This window comes from Vicia villosa, unplaced genomic scaffold (genome assembly GCF_029867415.1).
Source record: "Vicia villosa cultivar HV-30 ecotype Madison, WI unplaced genomic scaffold, Vvil1.0 ctg.002570F_1_1, whole genome shotgun sequence".
NCBI lineage: Eukaryota > Viridiplantae > Streptophyta > Magnoliopsida > Fabales > Fabaceae > Vicia > Vicia villosa.
In genome coordinates this window covers 4,033-22,325 of record NW_026705972.1, presented here as the reverse complement: position 1 = coordinate 22,325, position 18,293 = coordinate 4,033, and the positions used below count along the sequence as shown (strand labels likewise).

The 18,293-nt window shown below is 31.4% G+C and overlaps 1 protein-coding gene across 1 annotated transcript; it reads right to left on the bottom strand.

Moving 5' to 3' along the window:
- Positions 1-5,239: 5,239 nt before the first annotated feature.
- On the bottom strand, positions 5,240-6,256 carry LOC131639261 (uncharacterized). Its single transcript, XM_058909757.1, has one exon. The coding sequence runs from the start codon at positions 6,254-6,256 to the stop codon at positions 5,240-5,242; it is 1,017 nt and encodes a 338-aa protein (XP_058765740.1).
- Positions 6,257-18,293: the final 12,037 nt, after the last annotated feature.

Here is an 18,293-nt window from a genome sequence, read left to right as displayed (position 1 = left end):
CCCGAGCTTTTCACGGTTCATATTTAGCATTTGAGCCAAATTTTTGATACAGGTTTTTTTGACTTCAAATTGACTTTTAGTTTAGTATAGAATTTGATTTACGTTTTCTATTCAAAATTGGTTGCATTTTGGAATTCTTGCATTTTTACGGTTTCACTCAATTACGGGTTCTACTACAGTTTGATTGTGATTCGATTTTGGTGCAGATTTTGGTTTGAACTAAAATTAGAAGTATACATCATCATAAAGCTAAACCGGAAGAAAAATGAAGATTTTGTCCTCGCCCGCAAGGTGTTCGATGAAATGTACTGATACACTGAATTAAGGTTAACAGCTGACATGAAATTTTGGTTTGACGTAACACTAGTAATGGCTGATTAGTTATCATTTTTTTTCTCGACGGTGTGGATTTTTCCCACTTGATTTGATTGTTTTATGGTCTTAGCTGATTAGGTAAAAAAAATTGACTGTATTTGTTTTTGTTGCAGCATTAGTGGGAGTAGTCTGCACTTCTTTTTTGATCCGCCCACAATTGTATGTTTGGTCTGTTTTCATTTTGTGTGTAGTTGTTAGTTTGTAACAGTGTTCCATACTTGTAATTTTGTAGCATTGTTGAATTGGTTTGAATTATGGATATGTTCACAACTAGTGAAGTAATGATAAGTTTTTGTTTATGGTTTCCTATATTCTTGCTCAAGTATATGTATGTAACTGCAATGGCATGTTCTATAGGTTTCCTAAAGGAACCGTTCAGTCTTTATGATTCTCCAAAAAGGAAGTATGTGGTAAAACTCACTCTGTTTTTCCAAAAATATTCTTCCATGTAAGTTATACAATTTTACAGTGACATGTTTATGTGGCTTCGATGAAGGTATTATATGATGATGGAGAAGAAGAAAAACTTGTCATGGAAATGGAATGTTGAGAGCTTATCAAAGAGGGCCCCACAAATGTATTAAGGTCAATTTTCCCATTAGTCATCTTTCGTCTAAGTAGTTTATATGTTCTTCTGTTTCCATTTCCACTAAAAAGAGATTAAATGTCTTTGATGTCTGAGGTGTATGTTGAAAGTATATTGGAGTACTTTTAGTTTATCGTTTCCACAGGGATTTATGTGATATCACCGCTGTTCTATAGTTTATACTGTCTTGAGATAAAGTTACTTTGGGTTTAGTTTGGTAAAAGATCATTCACAAGTTTAGTAGTAAAGATTAAAATTTGGAAAGTTCTAAGTTTATAGAAAAGTATCAAGACTTGATTTAATCGACCTACTATTGTATGTCTTCCTACGAACATGCGTATGAATTCGTTATCAATCAATACTTCATGTATCGTTCGTCTATACCGTTCGTTTCCGCAACGTTTTAGCAAGATTTACTGTATTGTTCAACCAACGATTTCTCAACCGATTGAACAATACAAATAACATTTATAAGCCAATACAAAGTGATTATCAACCATTAATTCCATGTCTAAACTTAATGTTTGATAGATGATAGAGTTAGATCAAGATTGAAATATTATATTTCACAAACATTTAAACCATATAAATTCAAAAGTAAACAAACTAGATCATCTATATTGATTAATAACTTGTTCATATACAATATTCACAAGAAAAACATAAAAAAGATAAGGAAGATTACATCAAAGCCTTGACACCAAAAGGGTTTAGCTATCCATAGACACGGTAGCTTGCACAAGAAGAAGGGAATGAAGACGAGCAAGCATCAATGGTGATTTCTTGACGATCAATGCTCCAATTATCCGATTCTATGTTGCTACAGTGGTATTAGGGTTCCTTTGTTCTCAAAATGGTGTAACTTCTTTAAAAAACATAACTGATCTATTTATACAAAAATCAGGTTCTGTCAAGCGCTCGTCGCGCGCTCTTGCATACGTCCCGCCAACCTCATTAATGATCAAACTGCCCTAAAGCGCGCATCGCGCGCTCCTATTCTCGCGGCACGCGCAAGCCCCTGGAATTTGCCTAAAAAATATCTCTTCAGCACACGGCGCGCGCACTTGCTCGCGACGCGCTCTTGTGACTGCCTTGAAATTTCTTCTTTGCAATTCTTTCATCTTTTCAAGCTTCAAGTTCCAGCTAAAAGAGAAAACCTGTACAAAAAACAACTAGAAAAGAGATTAATAGAAAACAAAAGCTTAATTAACTAAACTACTATTATTTACTTCAAAATAAACGGGGATCACAAGAATACGCGAAAAATTAGTCGAAAGGTACCATATACAAGAGCAAGTAATAACACCATTTGGCACCTAAAAACTCTCCCCAACTTAAAACCTTGTTTGTCCTCAAACAAAACAATGATAAATTACAAGGAACATAAAACAACCACAAGATCACAAATTTAACCATGAAAAAATGGGTGGTTCAAATTCCAAAAGCACACAAAAGTAACATCTTGCCATTACCATAATAACACCATGATTAAGATACTAGTCCTATACAAATTCTATGTCAACAATTCCTAAAGAAAAATAAGTTCAAGAATGAATCACAACATACACACTTCTCTTGTAAGAGAACAAAATTGAGCATCCTAACACTCACACAACAATGACGCTAACATCCAGAATTAATTATGCATTCATCTAAACAACAATTATACATAAAGCGTAAAATAGTTGTCCTAATATATAGTTGTTTAATTTATTATATGCCGAACTTGAAGATATGTACATGAAATATGATAAGTAAGATAGGGTGTAATGTAGCATATGAAATAGGGTGTAAATGAAATTAAATTCAATATAATTTGTTCATTCATAAATGGTGTATTTACACACGATTTTTATTAAAATAGGTGTAATTAACAAAGTATTTACACCTGTTTTATACTAAAATAGGGTGTAATTAAAATCGTATTTACACCCTATTTTTATTAAAAATGGGTGTAACGTAAAACGTATTTACACCTGATTTTTATTAAAATAGGGTGTAATTAAGAACGTATTTACACCCATTTTTTTTTATTAAAATAGGGTGTAATTAAGAACGTATTTACACCCGATTTTTATTAAAATAGGGTGTAAACTAGAACGTATTTACACCCGTTTTAAACGGGTGTAAATTGGCTAGACATTTCTCACCCGGTGGATATACACCCATTTTTTATTAAAAACAATGGATGTAAATTTAATAAAAAAAATGGGTGTAAATTAATATTTTTGTACTAGTGATTGTAAAAGCAGTCAATGTTTTATGGAAATTAAAAGTTTCGTCTAACATTTCTCATTTTGGGTGGAGGTTTATACTAAACCGATTAATCTCGATAAAAGACCAGTTGATTTATCGTGGAGTAGTGGTGGACACTAGTTGCGTTTTTTTGTGCTTTGAATATTGAGTATAGTGCTCAACTTTTCGGGCGTTGTGTGTTCTTGATTGGTATTTGGAACAAAGTGAATGATTGGACCGGTAATGGATTTGAATGTCGGTGTTGGAATTAATGGCGTTCTTTCTCCATTCCGAGAAAGTCAAGGTTAAGTCGGAGAGGATTACCGTCGCTGTTATTTGGCTTGTAACTGTCTGATCTTTATGGTTGATGCGCAATGGGGTCATTTTTAGAGGAGCCTTGTTTAGTTTTGAAGAGTGTTTGTCATCGTTAATGTTCCTGTCATGGACATGGATGAATTCTTCTTGTAATTCTGTAAATAGTGGCAATTTCTAGGTTTGGGATACCCTACCTCTTCTTTGTTTTAGGTGGTAGGTGTTCTTTCCGTTGTATTTTCGGGTGGAGTATCCCTTATACTCCCCTCTAATAATAACTTTACTTATCAAAAAAAATTTGTCAACTTAAACATTTCCAAAATCAATAGGAGGAGACCTTAAAGATGGCATTCAGAAAGATTGTAATGGATTGTTTGATCTGATTTACAGATATTAAAGATGACAAGAGTTTGATGTCAAAGCTAATAATCGGTCTATATTACTATAACATTTATGAGAAAGAAAGTGCATACAATACACATAGTCTTAACCGGCCGGTGGACTATTTTTTCAATGATATTGATATTAGTGTCCCTATTAGTGATATAAATTTTTGTTTGCCTATGCATTTTTTAATTCCTCGAAAGGTTACTAATTATTGTGTTTGGTTATTTTTGTGATTTACAAAATATGGAATTACCTAAATAAAAAAAATAGTAAAATGAATTATTGATTTGCAAAATTCAAATAATCTATTTTACTACATTTGTTGAATGAATATTAAAAGTGTGATAATTATCTACGGATCTAGTTTTATTGGCCGAGAAACGTGGCCTACAAAATTTAACATTGTTCTACTAATTTTACATATAATTGGTGATGGCGTACGTTTGACCTATTTCCCATAATCCTGTTGTATTGATGTCATTTAAATTGACGTGTATGGTACTTAAATTGACCTGTTAGCGATCAAAATCCACTTCTATTTGACTAATTTTGAAACTCTTGTTTTTCAAACTCGACTATTTTTATTCAATTACCTTTAATTTGACATCTTATTATTTCTTACTAATAAATTAAATGTTTTAAATTGGAAATAAGATATTTTTAGTGGCAAACTTATATACATCACAACATGAGAAAATAAAAACTAAAAAAAATGTTGACGTCACTATGGAAGGCTTAGAGACCAAAACATGTCAGTTTATGATAACAAAAATCATGATACATTCTATCTTCTTAAGGAAAACAAACTAGTTAAATGTTGTTAGGAAAATCTTCAAGTCACTGTTCACTATAACAAATAACGTTTTCATGAAGAAGTTTCTACGTTATCCATAAAAAAATAGAGGTTTTATTCCAAGGCGCACCATATATATATATATATATATATATATATATATATATATATATATATATATATATATATATATATATATATATAAATATATATATATATATATATATAAACAACTTGTTACCTCTCTGTTTTTATAAAACCCGGAGTAATATACCATTCATGACATGTTTCAAGTCTCAGCTAATACACTTTATGTTTTTATTTGTTAACAACTTTAAATTAAATGATTTAAGTCTTCGGTTTCTTTGATAAATCGAGGGATAAAATAATCAGATTTTACTATAGAAAAGCTCGTTGAACAGATTTTACCCTAATATTATCTTTATCTTTTTTTTTGAAAAAAAAAGGAATAATATATAAGGGAGAACTAACGGTTATCCAACCTGTTTACAAAAGAGGGCAAGCTCGACAAAAGAGATTACGCATCAATTTCAATTACGACAAAAAAACAAAGGCTCTTTGCTAAATTCGTAAAAGGAACAATTGGATTGAGTAATATCCCTACAAAAAGTCCTTCTCCAAACTGAAGTTTTGATCCTCCAAAGCAAATCATCCAAGCTCCACTTCTCCTCCCTAAAACACACCCCATTCCTAGCCAACCAAATGGACCAAGTCGTAGCAAGCCAAATTAAATCCACTTTTTTTTCCTCTAACTTTATAGATTTACAAAATGAGCGCCAATCCATAAAACTTGAATAACACTCATTAACCTCTATCCCCCTTTTTCCTATCCAAAAAGCTATACCCCTCCATATATTCTTAACCAAATTACAAGCAACAAAAGAATGATCCCTTGTTTCCGGTTCCATGCCACAAAAAGCACATTTTAAATGAGCTAAAGGGATCGGGATACATCTCTTCAACAAAAGATCTTTGGTTGGAAGCCGATTCTCCAAAAGTCTCCATCCAAAAGCTTTAATCTTAAACGGCACGCCCACTTTCCCCACAATTCGAAAAGCCTCCTCAAATCTACAAGGGGGACCAAAAGGAATACGAAGATTAGCGTAACCATTATAACAAGATGCCACTGAAAAATCTTCACCCCCATTAGCACTCCACCTAACCACGTCGTGACCATCACCCCACCCCTCATAAGCCTCCAACAAAACACGCAAACTCTCCCTCTCCTCCCCCACCACCAAACCAACCTCAACCACCTCCGAAACCCCCAAATCACCCCACACCCACTCACCATTCACCCATCCATCCATCCCCGCCACCGACACCCCTTTAAGTCGGGAAGCCTCAAAAGCCGCACTAAACTCATCTCTCAAAATCAAACAAGTCAACCACTTTGATTTCCAAAAAAGCGTATTAAAACCATTTTTCGGACCAAAACAACAAGAAGAAAGAAATGGATCATAGTAAGGACTTCTCCCTATCTTCACTAAGTCTTTCCACCACAAAGAAACCCCCTTGTTACCAACACGATCTTCATTACCCCACATAACCTTAGTTGCTAAATCTCCATACCGAGCCTTTAATATATGGTACCAAAGAGAATCCGAACCTTGTAAAACTTTATTTGTAGCCGCCCCACTGTCAAATGCATTATTTTTTTACGATGGATAGCAAAACTCAAAAGAATGTTCTTCTATCTTGAACAAAATATTTTTCCAGCTTTTGCAGTACATCTGCAACAATGGTGTTGTTGTTGTAGTAGTTATTGTTTAAGGTTTTGATAAGTATAATTTATTCCTAAAAGTCTTTACTTAAAAGTAGTTAGGAAACTCCTAAAGCCTGTATTAGTTCTCACACATGATAAGTATTAACTACTAAAAAAAATGTAATTTATGGGTGAAAATGGAATATAAATTCCTCACTAATTGGGAGAGATTTTGTGAAGAAAAACTATATACTTGATAAAATTAAGAAAGCTATTTGAGACAAAATTATTCAGTCACCAAAAATCTATAATAAAGTCGCTCAGAGATTTGAGTTGAATTTTATTCTTTCTAATCTTTCTATAAAAAAATATTTCTAAAACATGCTAGATATATTAGTATTCTATGAGTGAATTATTCAAACTCTTACTTTTTTTTAATGTAAAAAAGTGAATCTAAATTATTTTTCTTACATTGTAGATTAAAATTTTTATTAAAATTATACTTAATATTTTTCACAAAATTGGTATCGAAAATCCTTAAACCTCCATCGATTCACGAATATTAAGGTTCCACCAGTAACTCAAAGAAAGAACAAGAGTGCCAACGATTTTTCTAAGAAATTACTTTCAAGAAGTGAAAATTATGTCACAAATTTTCTTGACAAATAAACTTATTTTGGATCTTTCATGTAATCGCCACCACTAAATGTCAAACCAAATACTTACTAGCCCTTCCCTTAAAATTACCGCCAAGGTAGCTAAAACTCTCAAAGAGGAAATTAAAATCAACGACTTTCACCGATTCATACTCAACCCACCTAAAATATTTATATCAAGGACCAACCGCTAATTAGCATTTAAAAAAATGGAATATTTAGCTCTTGGAATGGAAATGGTCATTTTTGCAGGAAAATTACTCACTCCAATTACTCTTTTTACGAATTTAGCAAGGAACAATTGTTTTTTCACTCATAATTGTAATTGGTAAGTAATCTTCTTTTTTGTCGAGATTTCACGTTTTCCTTTGTAATAGGGTTGGAGAAACCTTAGTTCTCCCATATATATATATATATATATATATATATATATATATATATATATACTTATGAAAAAAAAGCATTTAAAAAATGGTGGCTACTAGACTTCAAATGGTCTTAGCGTAACACACAAGATGTCCCATAAGTGACCAACAAAACTCGATGTTTAAACTCTTTATAATAGCCTCTAGCATATCTCCTCATTTTTAGACTCTTTATAACTCGAGAGATGCATTCTTTCATCGAAATTCTAGTCTTGATATTACAGAGATAACAATTCCTTTCACAAGCTACGCATATCTTCGAGTTCCAACTCGGACTTGCGATTCACAACGCTTCACGCATCGACTACATCCGACAATCACTTATACGTGTCCAACATAAAATCCACTGCAACTTCATTACTCTATCACTTTCCAAACATCGGCATCTCTCGCAAAGGTTACTCACACTAACAACTTCACAATCCTCAACTGTGTTGAACATCGCAGCTCACTAAATGCTGCTTTCCAAAATCATTCTTAACTTCACGTCACCTTCGAATCCGAATAATATCCAAAACTCTCAACAACACTTGCATCGTCACTTATCGACAGCATACCAGACTTTCTCTTACAACAGAAACCTCTCCGAGAAGCAAGGCTTCTCCCCCACTTATCATCAAACTACTCCCTGCAACAAAACAAGTAAGTGCCAACAGTGTTTTGGACTTGGTGTTTAGGTATGCTTGCATCGACTTAACGGTTTACGTTTTGGCTCTGTGATGACAGGTTTAGGACTGTTGCTGAACTAACTGGATGGACTTTGAATGGTGTAAACTGAATGTGGTTTGGAATTGGTTGTAACTGAATTTATGTATAGCTTTTGGTGGTGTTAATTGATTCAGTTTTCCTGATTTTCTGTTAACAGGTTCAGTTTAGGCTTAGTGATAGTAGGTTATGTTAGAATGCGAACTTGTTAATTGCGTAACCACTGATAGGAATAAGTTTGAGTCTCTGATTTTTCTCTCCTTTTTTGTACCGAATTGATGCAGGGCGTTATGTGAACTTTTTTTTCTATTTGTGTGGACGGTTTTGAATTGTATGGAGTTGTTATGTATGGAGATTGGAATCAGTTCTGGCAGGTTACTTTGTAGCAGGTCAGTGAAGGTTCTTTTTGTGTGAGTGGATATTTTTTGGTTTAGCATGGATGAGGAATTAAGCACCTGGTATTGATGTTGTTTTTGTTTTGATGCAGGGGCTGTTTTTTTGGCTGGAAGTGATTATGTAGGTCTGAATGCAGGGCTTTATTTTGGTATTGGTTGTTGTAAGGTGCTGACACGAGGTATTAAAGAATGAACAAAGCATGAAGGCATTTGGTGAAGAAGAAAGAAACATGGCTTAAGGATGTAGGTCTAGGAGATATTTGCTGCCCCTTTTTATATTTGAGGATGAATTAGATGTAGGTTTGTAATAGGATCTGAATTTTGTTTTGATGGACACTTGTATTTTGTAAGAGAGACTTGTAACTTGAACCTAGGATAAGTGGGAATGATGTTTATGTTGGAAGTATGAATATATCATCAGGTCTTGTAATGAATCTGGTGGATTTGAATGAAATATTATTCAACGCATCTCAAACATCTTTCTCTCTTGCATTTCTTGTATTCAAATTCTTCTTTGATCTTTAGGACTTTGAGTCAATATCAACAAATATGACATGATGAAAACCATAAGGTTTGAAATGAACTTGATTCAAAGAAACACGTCTCAAATATTCACATCTAATCATAATTCACTTGACCACACCCACCGGTATTCTCGATACTTCAATCCAACAATTTTGAATAAAGTCCCAAAGCGAATGACTTGTATCAAGTGATGATTAGAATCCACTTAATTAATGAACCTAACCAAAGGTTGAGCAGAAATCCCTGATGATCATAATACCATACTCCAAGATCCCTTTGATAATCTCAAACTTATAGAGTAAGCTTTTTAAGAAACCTTAGTTGAACCAATTTGTACAGTGTAGAGGTCTTAATCATTGTGAAACCTTGGCCTTTTCCTTGGCCATTGATCTGTGGTCCCAAGTGCTTTATTGAATGAATGAATGAATGATATGTAAATGCCCTAATGGAGGTATGCAGGTGAAATGGAAAATATGAGCCAGTTAAAATAAGGGGTAGGACAAATTTGGGGTATGACACTGATATGCTCCGATCAGCGGCTGAATCGTACAATTCTGGAAAAGCTTGATTAAGCGGCTGTGCTCCGGCCCAAAGGCTTGACCAAAACGGAACGTCAGTTCCGTTGCCAACTGTTACTGTTACTGCCCCTGCAAAATTATTGTTCAGCAAAGAAATATTAGAGTCAATTTAGAGCATGTCCCTCCACCAAATGGAGTCATTTTTCTCCACCACCGACATATCACCTATGAGGACTTTTCTCTTAATATTCCCGTAACGAGAAATGAGGATATCCCGTCACACCGCCTCTTCATCCACTAGAATCCTCCACTTCCACTTACTCATCAAAGCGACGTTCATGACCTCCACGTTCCTAACACCTAATCCTCCTTCTTCACGCGAATGAGTGAATATTAATGAGTCTACATTTATTAGGTGAATAAAATACATTAAACATTATACTAAAACTCATTATTAACAACTCTTTCACGAAACTCATTTTTCAATCAACTTGCGGCGAACTTCATCGCATGCATTTGGCGTTGCTTCAGGCAATGGTGATTTCGGGTTTCAGCGAAGTTTGATGGGAAATCGCACTTCTCATCACACATTCATTCTCTTTTCTCTTATCGCACGACCTTTCGCTCATTTCCGAAGGACATCGCACAACTCGATGAATGTGGGTAGTAGTGACGACAAGCACGATTAAGAAATCAGACAAAACTTTCAATGCAGAGTATGGATTCGACCAGAGCTTTTCACGATTCATATTTAGCATTTGAGCCAAATTTTTGATAGAGGTTTTTTTTATTTAAAATTTACTTTTAGTTTAGTACAGAATTTGATTTACGTTTTCTATTCAAAATTGGTTGCATTTTGGAATTCTTGCATTTTGACGGTTTCACTAAATTACGGGCTCTACTACAGTTTGACTGTGATTCGATTTTGGTGCAGATTTTGGTTTGAACTAAAATTAGAAGTATACATCATCATAAAGCTAAACCGGAAGTAAAATGAAGATTTTGTCCTTGCCCGCAAGGTGTTCGATGAAATGTCCTGATACTACTAACAACACTATTTTTTTATGGCAGACCTTGTATTGAGAGACAATTTTCGTCTATGATTTTAGTCAAATTTGAACCCTGAACTAGCTAGTTAGTTTTTTTAGTGGCATGAACTTCCTTGTTAGCACTGCTTCTTCAGTGCTACTGCCGTTGATTTTAAATAAGGATATTTGGATAGTGAGGATGATTAAATATGCTAGAATAAACTGAAAATAAGCCCTGGGGCTTGTATCTGTTTTATATGCTGTAATTAATAGTGATATTTAAATATGCTTTGTACCTTATAAGTAGGCACATTGACAAGATAATGGATGGGCGCGTGGATACTATCTAATGAAGAACATGCTTGATATTGTTGATACTTCCATTGTTGAAAGATTCGATGAGGTACTATAATTTAAAATATTTTCGTATTGCATGTACTTATTGAAAAACATATAAATTATTGTCCTACTATATAGTTGTTTAATTTATTATATGCTGAACGATATGTACATGAAATATGATAAGTAAAATAGGATGTAATGTAGCATATGAAATATGGTGAAAATGAAATTAAATTCAATATAATTTGTTCATTCATAAATGGTGTATTTACACCCGATTTTTATTAAAATAGGTGTAATTAACAACGTATTTACACCCGATTTTTATTAAAATAGGGTGTAATTAAGATCGTATTTACACCCTATTTTTATTAAAAATGGGTATAACGTAGAACGTATTTACACCTGATTTTTATTAAAATTGGGTGTAATTAAGAACGTATTTACACCCATTTATTAAAATAGGGTGTAATTAAGAACGTATTTACACCCGATTTTTTTAAAATATGGTGTAAACTAGAACGTATTTACACCCGTTTTAAACGGGTGTAAATTCGTTAGACATTTCTCACCCGGTGGATATACACCCATTTTTTATTAAAAACAATGGGTGTAAATTTAATAAAAAATGAGTGTAAATTAACATTTTTGTACTAGTGATTGTAAAAGCAGTCAGTGTCTTGTGGGAATTAAAAGTTTCGTCTAACATTTCTCATTTTGGGTGGAGGTTTATACTAAATCGATTAATCTCGATAAAAGACCAGTTGATTTATCGTGGAGTAGTGGTGGACACTAGCAGCGTTTTTTTTATTTGAATATTGAGTATATTGCTCAACTTTTCGGGCGTTGTGTGTTCTTGATTGGTATTTGGAACAAAGTGTATGATTGGATCGGTAATGGACTTGAATGTCGGTGTTGGAATTAATGGTATCCATTCCGAGAAAGTCAAGGTTAAGTCAGAGAGGATTACCGTCGTTGTTATTTGGCTTGCAACTGTCTGGTCTTTATGGTTGATGCGCAATGGGGTCATTTTTAGAGGAGCCTTGTTTAGTTTTGAAGAGTGTTTGTCATCGTTAATGTTCCTGTCATGGACATGGATGAATTCTTCATGTAATTCTGTCAATAGTGGCAATTTCTAGGTTTGGGATACCCTACCTCTTCTTTGTTTTAGGTGGTAGGTGTTCGATCCGTTGTATTTTTGGGTGGAGTATCCCTTATACTCCCCTCTAATAATAACTTTACTTATCAAAAAAAAGTTGTCAACTTAAACATTTCCAAAATCAATAGGAGGAGACCTTAAATATGGCATTCAGAAAGATTGTAATGGATTGTTTGATCTGATTTACAGATATTAAAGATGACAAGAGTTTGATGTCAGAGTTGATAATAGGTCTATATTACTATAACATTTATCAGAAAGAAAGAAAGTGCATACAATACACATAGTCTCAACCGGGTGGACTATTTTTTTCAATGATATTGGTATTAGTGTCCCTACAAAATTTAACATTGTTCTACTAATTTTACATATAATTGATGATGGCGTACGTTTGACCTATTTCCCATAATCCTGTTGTATTTATGTCATTTAAATTGACGTGTGTGGTACTTAAATTGACCTGTTAGTGATCAAAATCCACTTCTATTTAACTAGTTTTGAAACTCTTGTTTTTCAAACTCGACTATTTTTATTCAATTACCTTTAATTTGACTTCTTATTATTTCTTACTAATAAATTAAATGTTTTAAATTGTAAATAAGATATTTTTAGTGGCAAACTTATATACATCACAACATGAGAAAATAAAAACTAAAAAAAATGTTGACGTCACTATGGAAGGCTTAGAGACCAAAACATGCCAGTTTATGATAACAAAAATCATGATACATTCTCTCTGCTTAAGAAAAACAAACTAGTTAAATGTTGTTAGGAAAATCTTCAAGTCAATATTCACTACAACAAATAACGTTTTCATGAAGAAGTTTCTACGTTATTCCAAGGCGCACCACACACACACACACACACACACACATATATATATATATATATATATATATATATATATATATATATATATATATATATATATATATATATATATATATATATATATATATATATATATATATATATATATATATATATATATATATATATATATAAACAACTTGTTACCTCTGTTTTTATAAAACCCGAGGTGATATACCATTCATGACATGTTTCAAAGTCTCAGCTAATACACTTTATGTTTTTATTTGTTAACAACTATAAATTAAATGATTTAAGTCTTCGGTTTCTTTGATAAACCGAGGGATAAAATAATCAGATTTTTCTATAAAAAAACTCGTTGAACAGATTTTACTCTAATATTATCTTATTTGTAGCCGCCCCACTGTCGAATGCATTATTTTTTTACGATGGATAGCAAAACTCAAAATAATATTCTTCTATTTTGAACAAAATATTTTTCCAGCTTTTGCAATACATCTCAAACAATGGTGTTGTTGTTGTAGTTATTGTTTAAGGTTTTGCAAAGTATAATTTATTCCTAAAATTCTTTACTTAAAAGTTGTTAGGAAACTCCTAAAGCCTGTATTAGTTCTCACACATGATAAGTATTAACTACTAAAAAAAAGTTATTTATGGGTGAATATGGAATATAAATTCCTCACTAATTGGGAGAGATTTTGTGAAGAAAAACTGTATACTCGATAAAATTAACAAAGCTATTTGAGACAAAATTATTCAGTCACCAAAAATCTATAATAAAGTCGCTCAGTGATTTGAGATGAATTTTATTCTTTCTTATCTTTCTATCAAAAAGTTATTTCTAAAACATGCTAGATATATTAGTATTCTATGAGAGAAGTATTCAAACTCTTACTTTTTTTTTAATGTAAAAAAGTGAAACTAAATTATTTTTCTTACATTGTAGATTAAAATTTTTATTAAAATTATACTTAATATTTTTCACAAAATTGGTATTGAAAATCCTTAAACCTCCATCGATTCACGAATATGAAGGTTCCACAAGTAACTCAAAGAAAGAACAAGAGTGCCAACGATTTTTCTAAGAAAGTACTTTCAAGAAGTGAAACTTATGTCACAAATTTTCTTGACAAATAAACTTATTTTGGATCTTTCATGTAATCGCCACCACTAAATGTCAAACCAAATACTTACTAGCCCTTCCCTTAAAATTACCGCCAAGGTAGCTAAAACTCTCAAATAGGAAATTAAAATCAATGACTTTCACCAATTCATACTCAAGCCACCTAAAATTTTTATACCAAGGACCAACCGCTAATAAGCATTTAAAAAAATGGAATATTAAGCTCTTGGAATGGAAATGGTCTTTTTTGCGGGAATATTGCTCACTACAATTACTCTTTTTACGAATTTAGCAAGGAACAGTTGTTTTTTCTCTCGTAATTGTAATCTTCTTTTTTGTCGAGATTTCACGTTTTCCATTGTAATCGGATTGGAGAACCCTTAGTTTTCCCATATATATATATATATATATATATATATATATATATATATATATATATATATATATATATATATATATTGCTTATGAAAAAAAGCATTTAAAAAAATGGTGGCTATGTTGAAAGTATATTGGAGTACTTTTAGTTTATCGTTTCCACAGGGATTGGTTTGGTATCACCGCCGTTCTATAGTTTATGTTGTTTTGAGTTAAAGTTACTTTGGATTTAGTTTTTCGGAATGTTTGTCGAATATTTTCATTCATTCTTGGAATTACTGTTTAGCTTTCTAAGTTAAGAGAGTTATGTAATTTTCATACTTGGAATATCTTACCGCTCATTTGCTTCGAGTAGTAAGGGCTTTCCGTTTTATTTGTTTGGGTGTATCCATTATATCCCTTGGTTAATATCATTGCTTATTTAAAAAAAGAATTAGTTTAGTTAAATTGTGTGAATTATACGATTGGGGAATAATTGCTGGAGTATTGTAAAATTTCTTTATAATAAATATGATATTTCATACTACTATAAGTCTATATTCAGAAAAATATCAGTTGAATCATTTAACAAGAAAATTTTTATTTTGTGATGTTATATTTTACTATTTGGGATCTTTCTCTCACCACCTTTGCCTTTTTGATGCTACGAAAAGTTTATGCTGTCACTTTTTTTAGTTTAAGCTCAATCTTGTTTTTAATGTGTGATTATTTTTTGTTTATTTTCTTGCATCGGCCGCTACAAAAATGAAAAAAATAACGTTTATTATATCTTGGTTTATCTATTAGCATACTAATGATTTTATCTTTAGAAACGGAATTTTGGTTGTTTTTTATTTACTTAATTAACATTAGTTTGATAATTTAGATGTATTTTTGAATAAAAAAATCAACGGGATATATTTATGGCCTTGTGTCCAACCATTTTAAAAGTCAAAGTCAAAGATTAAATTGAGCTTTAATAAAATTTTAAAGAATTACATTTATCATGATAAAAATTTAATGATTTAAATCCGACTTAAAGAGCTTCTTATTAGGCGTAATAATTATCATTTTAAATTTTTTTCAATTTTTCATATTAGTCTCATATTGAATTGCAATTTTTCAATTTTTCATATTAGTCTCATATTGAATTGCAATTTTTCAATTTTTTAACTTTTTCTTCTAGGCATAATATGGATCGAAAAAAACGTAGTAGAAAATTTTTCGAGAGGCTTACTATATATACCAGATAACTTTTAATATTTCTTTGAAGAATTTTAAAATGGAATGAAAAAAAAAATGAAAATTCTCAAATATAACTATTCATCATGTAATTTTTTGGTTAAATTGTGTGAATTGTACCAGTTACCTATCATAACGGTTATCTTAAACAATCGTTGTCATAAATGTAGGGTCATGGGTTCGATACCCAGCAGCAACCAAAATCTAAACGCTTTTAAAAATTACATAAACATGAGATTGCTTATTTTCCTTGCCTCTCATTAATCATATACAACAATTCAAATAGATTTTTAAGATAATAATCTGAAAAATTAAATTAGTCTTGAAAAACAACTTAAACGATCCAATGTTTTTTGATTTTCATGCATATTGTAATTCAAGATTTCCTTATTAACCCATAGAATTTGATTCAATCTCAAATTCTTCAAAGTAATGTTGATGAATGAATGTCTACCGAGTCTTTCACACAAAATTTGATTTTCTTTACTTTTCTAGTTTATTTTTTAAACCACAAGATTTGTGTGATAGACTCAAACTAACATCCAATTATCAATATTGTTTTGAAGAATATATGACATTGAATCAAATTCTATTGGCTAAAGAGAAAATTATTATTTACAAGATAATTGCAATTAAAAAAAAACATTGGATTGTCAAAAAAAGTTTTAAGAATAATTTAATTTTTTTTTATTATTAACTTAAAAATCTATTTAAATGAATGCACATTCAATGAGTGGTTAGTGAAACAAGCAATCACTTATGATATAACAAATTCACTAATAAAAACATCAAATAATTCAGATAGATTGAGAGAACTTGATAACTAACCTTTCATGTAAGCTATGAAGAGTTGAAAACATGTGTTTTCTATGGAAATATTATATGAAAGACTAATATAATATTTTCACATCGAACACGAGTTCACAACTGTCTTAGATCCATGTTCAGTGATAAACATTTCTAGTTGCACCCCAGATAACATACAACATCAACAACATACAAATAAACACCTATAATTCAAAATAAAAATTGTGAGTGAATAACCGTATAAATTATAAATTACAGTTAATTATGAATGAAGAATAAAAACTGCTTGTTATTTTTTCCATATTCCTTCTTGATGTTCCTTAATTATATGAAGTAGACACAAAAATCTACACATAGAAGATAAAAAAAGAGATAAGAGAGAATCTAGTAAAAACATAAACAAATGTTTGTAGAAACAGAAACAAAAAGAATCTACTCATGGTCTTCCAGATAGTCAAAGTCAGATTCTTGATGTATAGTCTTAAAGATAGATTTCTTCTTATAAAAATAGATAAACGTAAACATTCAAATCACATTACATCTAAAATGGATAAACGTAAACGGTATAAGGCAGAAAAGAGGATTTTTAAGAAGGAGATTACCAAGTTGATGAAGAAACAAGAAAAGGAAAAGAATCAAAAGTCTGAGGAAACTTCAAAAGTTCTGAAGTTTGAAGGAGTAGGCACATCAGCTAATGCATCCAAAGTGGAAGAAGGGAGAGATAAAGAATAAAATTATCTAATGTAGGCACATATGCTGAGGATCCAAAATGTAATTAATTCCTTCTTTGTGAATAAAAGAATTTCCTTCTCTTAGTGTCTGTTGCCATTTACTTCCTTTAACAACACCAAAACATAAAGCATATCAAAAACCCAATAATGAATTTGTAACTACACAAAGTTATTGTCACAAAAAATAAGGTGAAGATTTTAGAAATTTAATTCGTGAAAGAAATTCGTTTCCAAAAATGAATGAGGATGGTGAATATTTAGTTATCATCGTTGCCTCGTTCACTAAGGCACCCTTGTGTGTTATGAACGAAATAAGATGTTTGTTATGTTTATTTTAAGTGAAAAAATTTTCACAACGGTTGCAAGACACAACTATAATGAAATATGGAACTAATAACCACAGTTGAATGAAACAATCGTGGTTGTTATACATTTAATTTTGAAATAAAAAAAATTTAAGGCTCGTGCGCTTATTTTTATTGAAAAAATTTAAAAAGGTTGATGCTGGGATTCTATGTTTGTCACCCAATTTCTATTATCATAGTTAGATTTAAAAAACGTGATGAAATGTTTTTTCATAAAATTAAAAAAAATAATGCGCGTAAAAAATAAAATATTACTATGGTATATAAATGGTTGTGGTAATACATCTTTACCGTAAGTATGTTTTCTAGTAATATCAACTGCCAACATGACTCCGGTTCTCTAGAACATCGTAGGCCACAACAAATAACAACATTAAATAAACGAAAAATCATTATACAAATGATTTTTATCATTTAATTTAAGAAGATAAAATGAAAAAGTTTTTATTTCAACATCTATATGAGAAAGATAAGTCATTATTGAAAGTGGTATGTATATGTAACTATTTGTTATATGAAAATTAATAATAAATAAGGGGTAAACACTATTTATTTTATAATTTCAAGCTGCTATTAGTTCGCATAGTTCAAGCATTTTATTTATTTAAAAAGAAATATATTAAGACAAAACAAAAATATATTTGAAATATAGCAAGAAAATATATTAGAAAAG

Bases quoted from the DNA above. Each gene is read 5' to 3' on its own strand.
- LOC131639261 (XM_058909757.1), bottom strand. From the start codon at position 6,256: ATGTGGGGTAATGAAGATCGTGTTGGTAACAAGGGGGTTTCTTTGTGG.